General features: G+C 39.5%; 2 protein-coding genes across 2 annotated transcripts in view; both read left to right on the plus strand.

The window, feature by feature from the left end:
* Positions 1–11017, plus strand: part of LOC311509013 (NLR family CARD domain-containing protein 3-like) — a 42986-nt gene extending 31969 nt beyond the window's left edge. The window contains exons 8-12 of the mRNA XM_084574028.1: positions 6662–6835; positions 7419–7592; positions 7948–8121; positions 9032–9205; positions 10081–11017. Coding sequence (XP_084430154.1) covers positions 6662–6835; positions 7419–7592; positions 7948–8121; positions 9032–9205; positions 10081–10105 — 721 coding nt within the window. The 3' untranslated portion in view covers positions 10106–11017. The remainder of the gene's footprint in view (positions 1–6661; positions 6836–7418; positions 7593–7947; positions 8122–9031; positions 9206–10080) is intronic.
* Positions 11018–11652: 635 nt separating this feature from the next.
* LOC311509018 (NACHT, LRR and PYD domains-containing protein 3-like) lies at positions 11653–19502 on the plus strand. The gene is made up of 8 exons (XM_084574036.1): positions 11653–11708; positions 12597–12731; positions 12826–12936; positions 13680–15560; positions 16152–16328; positions 17079–17255; positions 17610–17783; positions 18634–19502. Exons 2-8 carry the CDS (start codon positions 12640–12642, stop codon positions 18647–18649), a joined length of 2628 nt encoding a protein of 875 aa, XP_084430162.1. The 5' UTR covers positions 11653–11708; positions 12597–12639; the 3' UTR covers positions 18650–19502.
* Positions 19503–20006: the final 504 nt, after the last annotated feature.

A 20006-nucleotide genomic window follows, 5' to 3' on the forward strand; every position in this document is an offset into this window, starting at 1 on the left:
ATTTAAAGCGATTCAAAGAAAGGTTACGTCTGCTTTCCTCCAGAAATTTCCCTGCCTTTTTAACATGGCAGCCTATGGAGCTGTGGATGGGTGTTGCTGGCGCATCTTTGTGTCTGACGCCAAAACTATAAGACTTACAGCTTTAGCAGACGAATTTGAGTGAGAAGACAAATTTTCCTACGTTTCTATGTATAAATTATGTCTGTCGTGTGAAATTTGTGGCCACGGGAGCAGTTTCTGTACAGTTTTTTGACTAATTTTCGTCTCCCCTCCTCACTCTAGCTGATGATGTCATCCACTCTAGCACAAACATTCCGCGCAATACACACCCATTATAAACCCTGAAATTTGAGTAAAAACCTACACAAATCTGAGGCTTCATAGTTTAAAAACGGTAAAAGTTGTCGATAAGTGAAGTGAATCTCTGAAGAGAAGGCAAGAGTACCTACGTTTTAAAGTTGAAATGAAGTCTCTCGGTTAAAGTATGCCAGAGCAGTTCATTGTTGAAAATGTCTGTTGAATTTTTTTTTTTTTCGGGCTTCTCCATTCATTTCAATTGGGAAATTTGTCGCAGTTTTTTCGCGACTACGTCGCGAAAAAATCTTGTTTGGAAGAACTGTATAGAAGCACACCGAGTCCGATCGAGACGCACGTTTTGATGTATTTTGACCTGTGTGCGACGAACGGTATTTGAGTTGAAAAGTTTCGAAAATCCGTAGGAAAAAGTTTAATAATAAGAAGAAAAAACGTAGTGAAGAACAATAGTTTGCAGTGCTTCGCACTGCAAACTATTGACTCCCATAGCTTTGCTATGAGGGTCAATAGTTTGCATTGCGTAGCTCTGCATCACTAATTAAACCATATCTAATGTAATCCTCCTGCTTCTTTCTTCTAACCAATTCCATAAAAGGCCAGAATACACTGTTAAAACATTAAACACTAAACAACACATTACAGAAACAGAAGTTCAACAGATGAACATAGTCATCATCTTACTGCTGTCTCCACTTTCAGTTCATCATTCAAAGACCGTTCAAGGAAAATATGATATTTAAGCATTGTCTTGTTTTGCTGTTTACCTGAATGTATACATTTGTCCTCATCTACAAGGTCCCACTGCTACATATAAATAATAGTTTGATCAGATGCAACAGTGTCCACATTATAAACTACAATCTGTTCATTTAATACTGTAGAAGAGATCAGTGACAGAGCAGACACTTACTGTGTTCAGTCAGGAGAATAAATCCTGTTCTTAAATGTGTTTTTTAGATATAAAACTGCAGACCATGTTTTCATAGAAACTATCAGAGAAAGTTATTTCAAACTGACAATAACAGTAAGTAAATGAACCAAGAATAAATATGTCTGATAAATTGTCATCTTATTGTGAAAATCTACATCCCTCCTACCTGTCCTGCCTATCGCAGGTAAAGCGGAGTTGTTCCAGGAAGTAGCTCACCTGTTTAGTTTTCCAGGTGCGGACTCGAGTCTTCAGCTCTTTGGACTGGTTGAATAAACTGTAATTAAGATCAATTTAAATTATTATTAGATAAATGATTAACTGGAATCAAACAATATGATGATCAGATTAAATTAAATTAAATTATTAAATCTTCATTAATCTGGATCAGCCTCAGATTTAAGTCTAAAGTTACTTTCACTTCCTTCAACGTTGTGTCACAGATCTTTTTCTCCGTGTAAACCTCCGTCTGAAGATAAAGTCAGTAGTTTATAATGTTTAACTCTTTAACATCAGTTTAGTTCCAGCAGAAATACTTCGGAAATAGTTCACGTTAACTGAGACGGAGCTGAAAATGTAAAGGACGAATGAGGCAACTGTAAATCTATCCGCCATTTTGGGTCTATTTGTCTGAGCGCTGCAGAGACAGGTGAGCCTCGGGAGCGCGCATTGATTCAGGTGAACGGACGTTACTCCGCTTCAGTTTCATCCAGTTTAGATGATTTATTCTTCATAATAACGAGTTTTCCTCAATAACATTTCTGACAAAGAAACTTCTTTATATTCACCTGAATTATTAAACATGATCTGCAGTATTTGTAAAATAAAACGTGATAGTAGGACAGAGACAGTGCATCATAAAGGAGGATACGTTGCCTTTATAGTAACATCGCTTCATCATTGATTCATTGGAATCAAACAATATGATGATCAGCTGATCTGTTTCCTTCTTCTCAAATTAAACTGCTTTATGTTTTATTTACGAGAATAAAACCGAGTATTTGCTGCTGTTTCCTGTGAAATGAGGTTCTTGATGAAGTTGCAGAGTCTGTGTCTGTTTTCACTTCTGCAGCTTCATGACAAATGATGTCAAGGATTTCATGTTCAGGTGAATGATCTGTGTATCCTCTGCAGATGAAGTAGAAAGTGTGTGAACTGATGTGAATCCAGCAGCATGGATCAGTGTGAGGACAGAGAGGAGGGAGTCCCTCCCTCTAAAACCACTCTGAGTGGGGAACATGAGAACCAGACCAAAGATCAGAGGTGAGATGAACATCTCTAACTGTCCATGACTCTTCTACATGTCAGAGCTCAACTCTCAGCTCCTTTATTATCAGAAGGGGGGAGGAGACCATTTAGAAATATGTAGTAACGTAACGTTATTGATATGAGAGTGAAATGATAATGAGCTGTCAAGGATGGCACCGAGACTCTTAACCTGGGGGGAGGGGGACTCTAAGGAACTGTCAATTGAAAGAAGATTAGTATTGAGTCTTATCAAAGCCAACTCTCTCACTCCCTCCCTCCCTCCCTCCCTCCCTCCCTCATTAACAGTAAGTTAAAAAACTCATTCTGGACTTTATGAAGCACAAAGAATCATCTAGTGTCCTCTGACAGCTTTCCATGACATTGTAGACGCCTGTTAAATCTCAAGAGAATAAATAAACATTGTGAAGGACTCTTTCCACCTCGGCCACCACCTGTTTGACCTCCTGACCCCTGGGAGGAGATACAGGTCCATAAAAACTCAAGAGCCATCCAGTAGAAAACACACTCAGTGACTATAAAAGCCACCTTAATAATATATTTAATATGTATTATGGTCTGGGTTTTAAATGGGATTGTTTGTAATTGTGTTTTGTAGAATATCTTATTTTCTGTTCATATTTGTTCATTTTAAAAAGCATTGATGTGATGTCAGTGGAAACAAAGGCTGTTCATTTCATTTTATGAATATCTGAGCTTCAGTGAGTTCATCATTACTGTTTTTCTTTCAGGATCCATCAGAGACCAGACTCACCTGAACCCAGCTGTGTGTCTTTCAGGAGTGACCAGTCAAAACAGTTTGTTATCGACTTTAAAGGACACGTTTCCCCTGATGATCAGAGGTAAACTGTTACTGGTTCATCTTTGACTGTAATTTGATGGATGGATGGATGGAAATGTATTTGGCATGTGAAATTATTTCTATTTCATCTTGTTGAATATTGAATGGTGTACAGCGTAGTACTAATGAGACAAATGTGCACTGACTGTTATATTATCTATTTTTCTTTCAGGATCCATCAGAGACCAGACTCACCTGAACCCAGCTGTGTGTCTTTCAAAAGTGACCAGTCAAAACAGTTTTTTATCGACTTTAAAGGACAAGTTTCCCCTGATGATCAGAGGTAAACTGTAACTGGAAATATATTTGTTTATCTATTTTGACTGTAATTTATTGATTCTTTTGATTGACAGAAATGTATTTGACTAACATGTTCATGTTAACTAAGTTGCTCCTGGAGCTACTCCACTGAGAGTCTCCATCAAATTAAAAGAACGACAGGAGCATTAAGGAAGAAAAGTGTTTTAATGAATGAGGAAACCAGGAGCTGACTGTGGAGATGAATTATTACATGTGTCTGCATCAGCATAGACATGATATCAGTGTGTTCCAGTGCAGAGTCTATCCTGTGTTTATGTCAGGAGAAAGTGAGAGAGCAGTAGAGTTTAAATGTTCTCAGAAGTCAGTCTGTCCATCACCATGTCACTGTTTGAAATTTAAGAGGCATGTCTATGAAGCTTTCTTGGTGGTTTGTGGTTCACTCAGAGTGGAATGATGAACAAAACACATTTTCACAGCGTTTTATATTTTAAAGATCTTGTCTCAAGGTGTTCTGGGTTCATGAAAGAATCTACCCTGTGTTTTTTAGGAAGCATGAACCTGAACTAAAAGCCGGGACTGAAAACAGAGACAATAAATCAAGGAAAAGTCCTGACCCAGATGTTCTCAGTTATATTGACTCAGAAGATTTCGCTCCAGTGCAATGTAAGCTTAAATCTACTCTGAAGGAGAAGTTCCAGTGTGTGTTTGAGGGGATTGCTAAAGCAGGAAACTCCACTCTTCTGAATGACATCTACACAGAGCTCTACATCACAGAGGGAGAGACTGCAGATGTCAATGATGGACATGAGGTCAGACAGATTGAAACAGCATCCAGGAAACTAAACAGACCAGAAACACCCATCAGACCAGAAGACATCTTTAAAGCCTCACCTGGAAGAGATAAACCAATCAGAAGAGTGATGACAAAGGGAGTGGCTGGCATTGGGAAAACAGTCTTAACACAGAAGTTCACTCTGGACTGGGCTGAAGACAAAGCCAACCGGGACATCCAGTTCACATTTCCATTTACTTTCAGAGAGCTGAATGTGTTGAAAGAGAGAAAGTTCAGCTTGGTGGAACTTATTCATCATTTCTTCAGTGAAACCAAAGAAGGAGGAATCTGCAGCTTTGAAGAGATCCAGGTTGTGTTCATCTTTGACGGTCTGGATGAGTGTCGACTTCCTCTGGACTTCCACAACACTGAGATCCTGACTGATGTTACAGAGTCCACCTCAGTGGATGTGCTGCTGACAAACCTCATCAGGGGGAAACTGCTTCCCTCTGCTCACCTCTGGATAACCACACGACCTGCAGCAGCCAATCAGATCCCTCCTGACTGTGTTGACATGGTGACAGAGGTCAGAGGGTTCACTGACACTCAGAAGGAGGAGTACTTCAGGAAGAGATTCAGAGATGAGGAACAGGCCAGCAGGATCATCTCCCACATCAAGACATCACGAAGCCTCCACATCATGTGTCACATCCCAGTCTTCTGCTGGATCTCTGCTACAGTTCTGGAGGATGTGTTGAAAACCAGAGAGAGAGGAGAGCTGCCTAAGACCCTGACTGAGTTGTATGTCCACTTCCTGGTGGTTCAGATCAAATTGAAGAAGGTCAAGTATGATGGAGGATCTGAGACAGATCTACACTGGAGTCCAGAGACCAGGAAGATGATTGAGTCTCTGGGAAAACTGGCTTTTGATCAGCTGCTGAAAGGAAACCTGATCTTCTATGAATCAGACCTGACAGAGTGTGGCATCGATATCAGAGCAGCCTCAGTGTACTCAGGAGTGTTGACACAGATCTTTAAAGAGGAGAGAGGACTGTACCAGGACAAGGTGTTCTGCTTCGTCCATCTGAGCATTCAGGAGTTTCTGGCTGCAGTCTACATGATCCACTGTTACACCAACAGGAAGACAGAGGTGCTGGAGGACTTCCTGGGACAAAACTACAATGACTCAACTCTGCATGTCTTTCTGAACAGAGTCATGGAGAAATCCCTGCAGAGTATAAATGGTCACCTGGACCTGATGGTTCGCTTCCTTCATGGCGTCTGTCTGCAGTCCAACCAGAGACTGTTAAGAGATCTGCTGGGTCAGACAGAGATCAGTCCAGAAATCATCCAGATAGCCATCAAAAAGCTGAAGAAGATGAACATGGACAACATTTCTCCTGACAGAAACATCAATATCTTCCACTGTCTGATGGAGATGAACGACCTCTCAGTTCATCAGGAGATCCAAGAGTTCCTGAAGTCAGAGAAAAGACCAGAGAAGAAACTCTCTGAGATCCACTGCTCAGCTCTGGCCTACATGCTGCAGATGTCAGAGGAGGTTCTGGATGAGTTGGACCTGAAGAAGTTCAACACATCATGGGAGGGACGATGGAGACTGTTTCCAGCTGTGAGGAACTGCAGAAAGGCTCTGTGAGTCCAGATGTGATTAACATTATAAATCAGTTTATATTAGTTTAATTCTTTAAATGTTCACACTGTGAAATTATCACCCTATCAAACAGTGTTTAACTTGTTTATTGTAAACATTACATGTCAGTTGTATTTTGTTACAGGTGTTCTCCAGTTGTTTCAAACACTGTGAGAATGTAAATTTTCTTCTGTTAATCTTCTTTTATTTATATATACAGTATATTAGAGCTGTCTGTTGATTAATACATTTAATTGGACATCGTTTGTCCATTTTTAATCTGTTCTAAATGTGCCTTAAAGGGATGTTTTCCACATTTTAATCATTTTAATCATGATGACTCAGATGTGAGATCAGATTACACTGACAGACTGTGTGGAAGAAGCCTAAATGTAACTCCATTTATCTCCATTAAGATTAAAAAAAACAACAAAGTTTAGAAGTCTGCAGGTTTAAGAGAAACTGATGAGAATTATTGTGTCATGTCAGATAAGAAGCTGAGTCACCAATGTGAAGAACAACATGTCAAACAGGATGAGTCCAACTGTTTAGTCTTAAAATGCATGAAGTAAATAATAAAGTGTCTCCATTCATATTAACATATTTTATATTTATGTGTCATGACAGATTTTATAACTGTGGACTCTCAGAGAGTCACTGTGAAGTTGTGGCCTCTGCTCTGAAGTCCAACCCCTCCCATCTGACAGAGTTGGACCTGAGTTACAACAACCTGCAGGATTCAGCAGTGAGGCAGCTGTGTGTTGGACTGAAGAGCCCAAACTGTAGACTGGAGACTCTGAGGTCAGTTCACTGAATGTTTTTATCAGATTAAACAGTTCTCTTGTCAGTCTTGACAGGACAACTGTTTAATTTGATAAAAACAGTTCAGGTAGAAAATGGACCACAAACAGTTGGTTTAAATGAAGGAGCACCATGTTCCTTAATATCAGCAGGTGTCACCTCAGTCATCAGTGGTTGGTCTGATCTCAAATAAGGACCAGTCTAGTGTTCACATGTACATTTAAAGAGTTACTGGAGTCAGTAATCATTCTTTCTGTTCATACAAACTCATCAAGGCATTTCTTACAGCGTAGTTGTGTTAGCAAGAGACCACTTCACAGTCAGTGTGGACAGCAGAACTCTGAAATGCATATCTGACATGTGACTGTTGTTTAAAGACAGACTTGAAAATATGAACTTCTCCTTTAACATTTAGAAGGCTGAGATGATGACAATCCACAATAAGACAAGGACAAAGTCACTCTACTCATTTTAGAGAACAGGTCACTGATTAGGACGTAGTAATGTTGAACTGAACATTAAAACCTGAACACATCTGATTGGTTTTCAACGATTTTATTAACATCTTTTATTCTTTATTCAGACTGAATTACTGCAGTTTGTCAGAGATCAATTGTGATTCTCTGGTCTCAGCTCTGAAGTCCAACCCCTCCCATCTGAAATATCTGGACCTCAGTCACAACAACCTGGAGGATTCAGGAGTGAAACCTCTGTGTGGTTTTCTGGAGAGTCCAGACTGTAGACTGGAGACACTGAGGTGAGTTCACTGGATGTCTGTTACTATTGTGGATCTGATTTGTTTAATTACAAACTGATCTTAATGTATGTTCATACAGAACATCCATCCATAAAGATAAACATTTCCTCCTTCTCATGTTTTCTCTTTTCTTGTCCTGAAATTAGTCTGTCATCTCAAAGATGAGTGTTAGTTGAAAGTGTTGAAGGCTGACATGATGATGATGATCCACAATAACACAAGGACAAAGTCACTCTACTCATTTTGGAGAACAGTTCATTGATTAGGACGTAGTAATGTTGATCTGAACATTAAAACCTGAACGCATCTGTTTGATTATCAATGAATTTATTAACATCTTTTCTTCTTTATTCAGATTGAGTGACTGCAGTTTGTCAGAGATCAGCTGTTATTCTCTGGTCTCAGCCCTGAAGTCCAACCCCTCCCATCTGACTCATCTGGGCCTGAGTAACAACCACCTGCAGGATTCAGGAGTGAAGCAGCTGTGTGGTTTTCTGATGAGTCCAGACTGGAGACTGGAGACTCTGGGGTCAGACATCACATTTTATTTGTGTGCTCAGATTAATATTATGTGAAAGTTGAGTTGACACTAATCTACAGACATCAGGCTGATATTCTACTGATCCTTAATGAGGATCCTCATGGTAAAGTCTGTTTTCTTCTTCTGTTCTTTAGTCCATTGACTGTGGCAGAGACACATGTTGACCAACACATTTAAACCTTTGTGTAACAATAAAACAGCGGTTTTTGCATACTACGATAAATCATCAGTACAATGATGAAATGTCATTTCAACTAGTACATTCAGTATTTGATTTCTCTACGATTTCTGATGTCTACTGAACTGAAGTCGCTTTTTGATTCACTGGCTCCATGTATCTCGCAGAAATATTTTGAATGTTTTCTGTTCATATCTCGGGATGGCACAGTGGCGAGGTGGTTATCACTGATGCCTCACAGCTCGAAGGTCCCGGGTTTGAATCCATGGGCCGACTGGTTCCTTTCTGTGTGGAGTTTGCATGTTCTCCTTGTGTCTGTGGGTTCTCTCCAGGTACCCCAGCTTCCTCCCACCATCCAAAGACATGCTGGTTAGGTTAATTGGTGATTCTAAATTGGCCGTAGGTGTACGTGTGAATGGTTGTCTGTCTCTCTGTGTTGGCCCTGAGATAGACTGGTGACCTGTCCAGGGTGTACCCCTGCCTCTCGCCCACGACCCTGCAACCCTTAACAGTAACAATAAGCGGGTACAGAAGATGAATGAATGAATGTTCATATCTCCAAAATTTATCCAGGTGTATTTGTTCCTTTTTTTTCTGAGCTTTGAGTAGAAAGTGAAATAAATGTCAGAGGGTTTTTACTTTGTTTGTTGGCCAACATGAGTTGGTATAGATGGATCTAATTGATTTTGATTTTATCTACATAATTTATTCTTTATTCAGATTGAGTTGCTGCATTTTGTCAAAGATCAGCTGTGATTCTCTGGTCTCAGCTGTGAAGTCCAACCCCTCCCATCTGAAACATCTGGACCTGAGTGAAAACAACCTGCAGGAGTCAGATGTGAAGCATCTGCTTGATCTTGTGAAGAGTCCAGACTGTAGACTGGAGACTCTGAGGTGAGTGGAGGGTTGGAGTCAGTCCATACTTCTTTCAGTAGTATTGTACTAGACACAGTATCAAAAGTGTTTCCTGGAAACCTGCTGCTGCTTTCTTCAGAGATGCTGTCAGAGGAGAATGGAGACAGACTGGACAGAAAGACAGAGACAAAAGTCAGCCAATCAGATCATCCTGAAGTTTGTTTTGTTCATGTTTTCAGGAAATAAATCTGGATTCCAGCTGACAGCTTTACTAGATGAATAGAGACAGTGGTCCTCATTCATCAAATCTGATCTCAGACTGTTTGTTCTCTCACTTCAAAACTAAACAACTGATCAGTTTCATTTTTGTCACAGCTCTGAGATCAGTCTGACTGAAGCCTGTAAATCACAGAACCATCATTACATTTAGTAACCATGTGGTCTCTATACAAAACAGAACCTCTGCTGAGGTCCAGTCATCACATCTGTATCTCTGTCATTAGTTTCATCAGATATCTTCAATGCTTATTAGTCAGCTGATGCTTAAGAAACACATGAGATGTTCATCAACACACTCAGACTCTTTATTTAAATGGAACAGCTGTGAATCCATCACTAAAGTGTTTGTGCAGTAATGAAATGTTCATGACTCTCAGCAGTTTGTTTCCTCTGTGGACTTGAGAGAAATCTGCAGAGGAAATAGACTTGATGCTAAAAGTCTCTGCAGGTCTGTGAGCTTCCAGCTCCAACACGTTAACATGAGAGCTGAAAGGAAGCTGACTGAGCTCCACAGCTGCTCTGAACAGGACTGAAGTCCCTGCTGCTCTTTATACTAGATGTGCTGACTGACACCTGATGAAAAGGAGTTTTTGGAAACAGTAAATTATCTCCTCCGTTGTTTCTTCTCTCTGTAGATGGGAGTCATTGTGTGTGTGTTGAGAGAGGATGAACTGAGTCCTGATTATCCAGAGAGCAGCAGCTTGTGTGTAGAGAGACTCTGACTGGACCACGGTACTGGGAGGTGGAGTGAAGAGGAGAGCTTCATGTTTTTCCATTTCACATCATCAACAGAGCTGCACTGCATGATCAAAAACAGTCCGGTCCCTTTTGAATTTTTCAGACACATTACCAACAAATCAAATATTCTCTCATGTAAACCTGCCAGCATCAACAATTCTTTCAGTAGATTCCAGCGTCTTAGAACATTTGTCCTCACCAAATCATCACTCCAGAAGTTTTAAAATGCAGATGACTGAAAGATGATTCTTCATTGTACAGCAGGTCAGAGTCACCAAGAAACCAGGAGTCATTATTTAGAGTTTTTTTTTTTTATTTTATTTTTTTTCATCAGATTACATTTCAGGAAAAGTCAGATTTCCATGAAATTATCTGGAAGATAGATTAGTTGTAAAATAAAGTGTTGTCTTTCATTTGTAAACCATTGAAAAAAAATCTTGTATTCTGGTAAAAGCCAATATTATGAAATGTTCAGGTTAAAGTGATTTCACATATTTTTTCCAAGTTGAAACTGTGAGGTGATTTTTCGACCTGTGTGTCCATGAACTTTGAAAGATGTCAGATTTACTTAACATAGCAAAAGTTTATTTTTACTTATAAAACGTTTTTCTTTCGTGGATTGTGGATTTATCTGTAAATTATACAAACAACTGTGTCATTGTCATTGACAACACTACAGTAAATGTGAATGTGAGTATTGTTGGATGTGGACAGTTACTGACAGTGACCACTAGAGGTCAGTGATGGTGATAGTTTCTGTGCGCCTTGCAGTTCACATTGACACCACTAGAGGGAGACAAATCTCCATCACAGGTCGTTTGAGATTGTTTTAATGTGAAGACGAAAAGCGAATTTAAGCCATATCTAATGTAATCCTCCTGTTTGTTTCTTCTAACCAATTCCATAAAAGGCCAGAATATAGTGTTAAAAAATTAAACAACACATTACAGAAACAGAAGCACAACAGATGAACATAGTCATCGTCTTACTGCTGTCTCCACTTTCAGTTCATCATTCAAGGACCGTTCAGGAAAAATATGATATTTAAGCATTGTCTTGTTTTGCTATTTACCTGAATGTATGCATCTGTCCTCATCTACAATGTCCCACTGCTACATATAAATAATAGTTTGATCAGATGCAACAGTGTCCACATTATAAACTACAATCTGTTCATTTAATACTGTAGAAGAGATCAGTGACAGAGCAGACACTCACTGTGTTCAGTCAGGAGAATAAATCCTGTTTTTAAATGTGTTTTTTAGATATAAAACTGCAGACTATGTTTTCATACAACATAGAAACTATCAGAGAAAGTCGTTTCAATCTGACAATAACAGTAATTAAATGAACCACGATCATATATGTCTGATAAACTGTCATCTTATTGTGAAAATCTACATCCCTCCTACCTGTCCTGCCTATCGCAGGTAAAGTTGGCTCGTTCCAGGAAGTAGCTCACCTGTTTAGTTTTCCAGGTGCGGAGTGGAGTCTTCTTCAGCTCTTTGGACTGGTTGAATAAACTGTAAGTAAGATCAGTCTAAATTATTATTAGATAAATGATTAACTGGAATCAAACAATATGATGATCAGATTAAATTAAATTAAATAATTAAATCTTCATTAATCTGGATCCAGCCTCAGATTTAAGTCTAAAGTTACTTTCACTTTCATCAACGTTGTGTCGCAGATATTTTTCTCTGTGTAAACCTCCGTCTGAAGGTAAAGTCAGTAGTTTATAATGTTTAACTCTTTAACATCAGTTTAGTTCCAGCAGAAATACTTCAGAAATAGTTCACGTTAACTGAGACGGAGCTGATAATGTAAAGTAGCCTAAAGGACGAATAGGCAACTGTAAATCTATCCGCCATTTTGTGTCTATGTGTGTGAGCACAGCAGAGACAGGTGAGCCTCGGGAGCGCGCATTGATTCAGTTGAACGGACGTTACTCCGCTTCAGTTTCATCCAGTTTAGATTTATTCTTCATAATAACAACATGTTTTCCTCGATAACATTTCTGATGAAGAAACTTCTTTATATTCACCAGAATTATTAGACATGATCTGAAGTATTTGTAAAATAAAAAGTGATAGTAGGACAGAGACTGTGCATTATATATAGAGGGGGACGTTGCCTTTATAGTAACATCGCTTCATTGATTCATTCATTGGAATCTAACAATATGATGATCAGCTGATCTGTTTGCTTTCTTCTGAAATTAAACTGCATTATGTTTTTATTTACTAGAATAAAACTGAATGTTTGCTGCGGTTTCCTTTGAAACCTTTCAAAACAAAATGTAAAAGTTCTTGATGAAGTCGCAGAGTCTGTGTCTGTTTTCACTTCTGCAGCTTCATGACCAATGATGTCAAGGATTTGATGTTCAGGTGAATGATTTGTGTTTCCTCTGCAGATGAAGGTAGAAAGTGTGTGTGAGCTGATGTGAATCTAGCAGCATGGATCAGTGTGAGGACAGAGAGGAGGTCCCTCCCTCTAAAACCACTCTGAGTGGTGAACATGACTTTAAACAACATTTATCTGAGAAAAGGTAAGACAATGTTACAGCTCGTACAGAAATATTTGAAATCATTTAACTAAATATCTGAACTTCAGTGAGTTCATCATTACTGTTTTTCTTTCAGGATCCATCAGAGACCAGAGTCACCTGAACCCAGCTGTGTGTCCTTCAAGAGTGACCAGTCAAAAGAGTGTTTTATCGTCTTTGAAGGACAAGTTTCCCCTAATGATCAGAGGTAAACTGTTACTGAGAGTATAGTGTTACTGGTTCATCTTTGACTGTAATTTGTTGGATAGATGGGAATTTATTGGATATATACGTATACGTATAATTGCCTTGTTGAATATTGGACGCTGTCCAGTCCAACCAGTCTGGTTCAGATGATGACCAGTGAAACATACATGAGACTGTTATATTCTCGGTTTCTGTTCTCGCACAGATTTTAAAATAACAAATGGCTGGGAGTTTGATTCATTTAAACTTTATTATCAAACAAGAATGTCAGTGTGGAAGATCTCACATCATGACCAAAGTTGCTCCTGGAGCTACTCCATTGAGAGTCTCCATCAAGTTAAAAGAACAACATGAGCATTAAAGAAGAAATGTGTTTTAATGAATAAGCAAACCAGGAGCTGACTGTGTAGATGAATTATTAAATGTGTCTGCATCAGTATAGACATGATATCAGTGTGTTCCAGTGCAGAGTCTGTCCTTTGTTTATGTCCGGAGAAAGTGAAAGCAGCAGAGTTTAAATGTTCTCAGTGGTCACTCTGTCCATCACCATAAAACACACCTGGACTAGTTTCTGAATGTTACTGTCTGGATGTTAAGAGACATGTCTATGAAGCTTTCTTGGTGGTTTGTGGTTCACTCAGAGTGGATTGATGATCAAAACACATTTTCACAGTGATTTATATTTTAAAGATCTTGTCTCAAGGTGTTCTGGGTTCATTATAGAATCTGCCCTTTGTTTTTTAGGAAGCGTGAACCTGAACTAGAGGCCTGGACTGAAAACAGAGATAATAAATCAAGGAAAAGTCATGACCCAGATGTTCTCAGTTGTATTTACTCAGACGATTTTGCTCCAGTTTGTCAACGTAAACTTAAATCTACTCTGAAGGAGAAGTTCCAGTGTGTGTTTGAGGGGATTGCTAAAGCAGGAAACTCAGCTCTTCTGAATGAGATCTACACAGAGCTCTACATCACAGAGGGAGAGACTACAGAGGTCAATGATGAACATGAGGTCAGACAGATTGAAACATCATCCAGGAAACTAGACAGACCAGAAACAACCATCAGACCAGAAGACATCTTTAAAGCCTCACCTGGAAGACATAAACCAATCAGAAGAGTGATGACAAAGGGAGTGGCTGGCATTGGGAAAACAGTCTTAACACAGAAGTTCACTCTGGACTGGGCTGAAGACAAAGCCAACCAGGACATCCAGTTCACATTTCCATTCACTTTCAGAGAGCTGAATGTGTTGAAAGAGAGAAAGTTCAGCTTGGTGGAACTTGTTCATCACTTCTTCACTGAAACCAAAGAAGCAGGAATCTGCAACTTTGAAGAGTTCAAGGTTGTGTTCATCTTTGACGGTCTGGATGAGTGTCGACTTCCTCTGGACTTCCACAACGCTGAGAACCTGACTGATGTTACAGAGTCCACCTCAGTGGATGTGCTGCTGACAAACCTCATCAGGGGGAAACTGCTTCCCTCTGCTCACCTCTGGATAACCACACGACCTGCAGCAGCCAATCAGATCCCTCCTGACTGTGTTGACATGGTGACAGAGGTCAGAGGGTTCACTGACACTCAGAAGGAGGAGTACTTCAGGAAGAGATTCAGAGACGAGGAGCAGGCCAGCAGGATCATCTCCCACATCAAGACATCACGAAGCCTCCACATCATGTGTCACATCCCAGTCTTCTGCTGGATCTCTGCTACAGTTCTGGAGGATGTGTTGAAAACCAGAGAGCGAGGAGAGCTGCCCAAGACCCTGACTGAGATGTACGTCCACTTCCTGGTGGTTCAGACCAAAGTGAAGAAGGTCAAGTATGATGGAGGATCTGAGACAGATCTACACTGGAGTCCAGAGACCAGGAAGATGATTGAGTCTCTGGGAAAACTGGCCTTTGATCAGCTGCTGAAAGGAAACCTGATCTTCTATGAATCAGACCTGACAGAGTGTGGCATCGATATCAGAGCAGCCTCAGTGTACTCAGGAGTGTTGACACAGATCTTTAAAGAGGAGAGAGGACTGTACCAGGACAAGGTGTTCTGCTTCGTCCATCTGAGCGTTCAGGAGTTTCTGGCTGCAGTCTACATGATCCACTGTTACGCCAACAGGAAGACAGAGGTGCTGGAGGACTTCCTGGGACAAAACTACAATGATTCAACTCTGGATGTCTTTCTAAACAGAGTCAAGGAGAAATCCCTGCTGAGTATAAATGGTCACCTGGACCTGTTGGTTCGCTTCCTCCATGGCGTCTGTCTGCAGTCCAACCAGAGACTGTTAAGAGGTCTGCTGGGTCAGACAGAGATCAGTCCAGAAATCATCCAGAGAGCCATCAACAACCTGAAGAAGATGAACATGGACAACATTTCTCCTGACAGAAACATCAACATCTTCCACTGTCTGATGGAGATGAACGACCTCTCAGTTCATCAGGAGATCCAAGAGTTCCTGAAGTCAGAGAACAGATTAGAGGAGAAACTCTCTGAGATCCACTGCTCAGCTCTGGCCTACATGCTGCAGATGTCAGAGGAGATTCTGGATGAGTTGAACCTGAACAAGTTCAACACATCAAAGGAGGGACAACGGAGACTGATTCCAGCTGTGAGGAACTGCAGAAAGGCTCTGTGAGTCCAGATGTGATTAACATTACAAATCAGTTTACATTAGCTTAATTCTTTAAATGTTCACACTATAAAATTATAACCCTATTAAACAGTGTTCAACTTGTTTATTGTAAACATTAAATGTCAGTTGTGTTTTGTTACAGATCTAGCTGTTTCAAACACTGTGAGAATGTAGATTTTCTTCTGTTTCTCTTCTTTTATTTAGATATACAGTATATTAGAGCTGTCTGTTGATTAAAATATGTAATTGTGCCTTAAAGGGGTTGTTTTCCACATTTTTATCATTTTAATCATGATGACTTTGTGGAGTCAGACGTGAGATCAGATCACTGTGTGGAAGAAGCCTAAATGTAACTCCATTTATCTCTCCATTCATTTGCAAATTAAAACAAAGAAAAGTTTAGAAGTCTGCACATTCAAGACAAACTGATGAGAATTTTTGTGTCATGTCAGATAAGAAGCTGAATCACTGATGTGAAGAACAAAATGTCAGACAGGATGAGTCCAACTGTTTAGTCTTCAAATGCATGAAGTAAATAATAAAGTGTCTTCATTCATATTAACATGTTTTATATTTATGTGTCATGACAGATTTTCTGGCTGTGGACTCTCAGAGAGTCACTGTGAAGTTGTGGCCTCTGCTCTGAAGTCCAACCCCTCCCATCTGACAGAGCTGGACCTGAGCTACAACAACTACCTGCAGGATTCAGGAGTGAAGAAGTTGTGTGTTGGACTGAAGAGCCCAACCTGTAGACTGGAGACTCTGAGGTCAGCTCCCTGAATGTTTTTATCAGATTAAACAGTTCTCTTGTCAGGATTGACAGATAGAAAATGGACCACAAACAGTTGGTTTAAATGAAGGAGCATCATGTTCCTTAATATCAGGAGGTGTCTCCTCAGTCATCAGTGGTCGGTCTGATCTCAAATCAGGACCAGTCTAGTGTTCACATGTACATTTAAAGAGTTATTGGAGTCAGTAATCATTCTTTCTGTTCATACTGTCTGTGAAGAAACTTATCAAGTAATTTCTTAGAGTGTAGTTGTGTTAGGAAGAGACCACTTCACTGTCAGTGTGGATAGCAGGAATTATAAGAACTCTGTAATGTACATCTGACATGTGACTGTTGTTTGAAGACAGACTTGAAAATATGAACTTTTCCTTTAACATTTTAACAACACAAACCTACTGAGAAACCAAATACAGGAAGAAGAAGGTCATGGAATCAATGAATTAATGAACATTCTTTTTCCAACGTGTGTGATTTGATATTGATCCTGTTATGAGAGACTTGACTGAGGTCAGCATCATGTCATTGATCTGTGTTGACATGAATACTTGTCTGAATGTTGTGTTGATGTTTGGATGATGTCTGTAGAAGGCTGACATGATGATGGTCATGATCAGAGAACAGAACAGCTCATTGATTAGGACGTAGTAATGTTGTTCTGAACATTAAAACCTGAACACATCTGATTGATTATCAATGATTTTATTAACATCTTTTATTCTTCATTCAGATTGAGTTGCTGCAATTTGTCAAAGATCAGCTGTGATTATCTGGTGTCAGCTCTGAAGTCCAACCCCTCCCATCTGAAACATCTGGACCTGAGTGACAACTTAAACCTGGTGGATTCAGGAGTGAAGCATCTGTGTGGTTTTCTGCAGAGTCCAGACTGTAGACTGGAGACTCTGGGGTCAGTTCACTGGATCTCTTTTACTATTGTGGATCTGATTTGTTTAATTACAAACTGAAATTAATTTATGTTCATACAGAACTTCTATTAATAAAGATGTAAATTTCCTCCTGCTCATATTGTCTCTTTTCTTGTCCTAAATTTAGTCTGTCATCTCAAAGATGAGTGTTAGTTGAAAGTGTAGAAGGCTGACATGAGATGATGATCCACAATAACACAAGGACAAAGTCACTCTACTCATTTTAGAGAACAACTCATTGAATAGGACGTAGTAATGTTGATCTGAACATTAAAACATGAACACATTTGATTGATTATCAATGATTTTATTAACATCTTTTATTCTTTATTCAGATTGAGTTGCTGCAGTTTGTCAAAGACCAGCTGTGATTATCTGGTCTCAGCTCTGAAGTCCATCCCCTCCCATCTGAAACATCTGGACCTGAGTAACAACAACCTGCAGGATTCAGATGTGAAGCAGCTTCTTGATCTTGTGAAGAGTCCAGACTGTAGACTGGAGACTCTGAAGTGAGTGGAGAGTTGGAGTCAGTCCATATTTCTTTCAGTAGTATTGCTGCTGCTTTCTTCAGAGACACTGTCAGAGAAGAAAGGAGACAGACTGGGCAGAAAGACAGAGACAACAGTCAGCCAATCTGATCATCCTGAAGCTTGTTGTGTTCATGTTTTCAGGAAATAAATCTGGATTCCAGCTGTCAGCCTTACTAGATAAATAGAGACAGTGGTCCTCATTCATTAAATCTGATCTCAGAGTGTTTGTTTTCTCACCTCAAAACTAAACAACTGATTAGTTTCATCTTTGTCACAGCTCTGAGATCAGTCTGACTGAAGCCTGTAAATCACAGAACCATCATTACATTTAGTAACCATGTGGTCTTTATACAGAGCAGAACCTCTGCTGAGGTCCATTCATCACATCTGTGTCTCTGTCATTAGTTTCTTCAGATATCTTCAATGTTTATTAGTTAGTTGATGCTTCAGAAACACGTGAGATATTCATCAACACATTCAGAGTCTTTATTTAAATGGAACAGCTGTAAATCCATCATATCCATAAAATGTTTGTGCAGTAATGAAGCGTTCATGACTCTCAGCAGTTTATTTCCTTTGTGGACTTGAGAGAAATCTGCAGAGGAAACAGACTTGATCCTAAAAGTCTCTGCAGGTCTGTGAGCTTCCAGCTCCAACACATTAACATGAGAGCTGAAAGGAAGCTGGCTGAGCTCCACAGCTGCTCTGAACAGGACTGAAGTCCCTGCTGCTCTTTATACTGGATGTGCTGCATCACTGACTGACACTTGATGCCATAGAGACTCTGGAAACACTAAATCATCTCCTCTGTTGTTTCTTCTCTCTGTAGGTGGGTGTCATCATAAACAGGACAGTATGTGTGCTGAGAGAGGATGAGCTGAGTCCTGATGATCCAGAGAGGTTGAATCAGCCGCAACATCTTACTGTTGTCTCTATTTTCATTCAAGGAGCATTCAGCAAAAATTGGACATTTAAGCTTTCTGCTGCTGATACCTTCTGCTTGTTGACAGTGGCTCACTGCTGTACATTGGACTGTTCCTAATATTCTGTCCTCCCAATACTAAACAATGAGGACAGTTTCTCCATTTGATGGCTCACCAAAGGAGGAAAAGAAAGGACTTATTTTCTAGCACTGTAGCTTCCTGTCAGTGACTGTCATGCTGACTCTCTTACAGTTCACTTTTTCACCATGAAAAGCATCATAAACGCATTTTTCAGATGTAACACTGCCGACTATGTTTTCCTACAACATTGAAAGAGATGTGTGTTTCCTGAAGGCGTCAGTTAACATTATCTCTGTTTATGTGATCATGATAGTTTCTGGGATTAGATCATTTAAAAACACTTATTATCATCTGTGTTTATTATATCAGTTATATCAGCTTCAATAAAATGTAAGTCTTTAGTTTGAATAATGTGAAGAACTGCTGTTTGAACATCAACATAAACTGACGTCTTTAAGTCTGTGCTGACTATATTCCTTGTTAATCAAGTGCTTTTTATATTTTTAACGTAATATTAAAAAATATTGGTTGTATTTTTTCCATAGTGTATTATTAGTTTAATGTTTTTAATGTTTGGTAATCATCTGCAAGATGACGAAGCTCAGTGTGTTTGAATTCATACTGGAGGTGTATAGACAACGATTCGGAAATCTCAAACAGTCACATCATCCCATGTTGATTTTGCTTGAGAATAAAGTCTACTTTTTGACAAATGGTGTTCAGCGAGTAAAAGTAATAACTTTGCCTCTTTTCATGAGTTAATGTCACTTGAAGATTTTAAAAACTGTCGACCTGAAGGCATCAGAGTTTACCTTTAAGTATAACGTGGTTTAAGACTGTTGGCCTCTGTTCATTCCATTCATAGTTCAGATGCCCCTCTTTATATGTGTGTGTGTGTAAACAGAAAGAGAAACTGTGAAGTGACTAAAAGCCTGATTAGTGCAGATGATAAAGTCCAAAAAGACAAAGGAGTAAACAATCATCAGTCCTAACTCAGTCAAAGCTGAACACACAAACATGAAACATATTTTAGATTTAGTGTCACACTTCTTCAGGAAGCTGATTGTTTTCTGACATCCATCCGGAATAAAAGATGAACAAAACTCATTTTTGGGATTAAATCACAGGAGAATCAGTCCATTCAGAAAAACAAGAGATCTTTGTAGACGTAATTATCAGTGGGGAGGATTGAAAATAA

The sequence above is a fragment of the Chelon labrosus genome, assembly GCF_963514085.1.
Source record: "Chelon labrosus genome assembly, chromosome: 24".
In the NCBI taxonomy this organism is placed as follows: domain Eukaryota; kingdom Metazoa; phylum Chordata; class Actinopteri; order Mugiliformes; family Mugilidae; genus Chelon; species Chelon labrosus.

What these genes read in the sequence shown, in the direction of transcription:
- LOC311509018 (XM_084574036.1), top strand. Translation starts at nt 12,640, where the DNA reads ATGGATCAGTGTGAGGACAGAGAGGAGGTCCCTCCCTCTAAAACCACT. An exon ending in CAACATTTATCTGAGAAAAG is followed by an intron (nt 12,732 to 12,825) that starts GTAAGACAATGT and finishes TTTTTCTTTCAG; the next exon opens with GATCCATCAGAGACCAGAGT. An exon ending in GTTTCCCCTAATGATCAGAG is followed by an intron (nt 12,937 to 13,679) that starts GTAAACTGTTAC and finishes TTTGTTTTTTAG; the next exon opens with GAAGCGTGAACCTGAACTAG.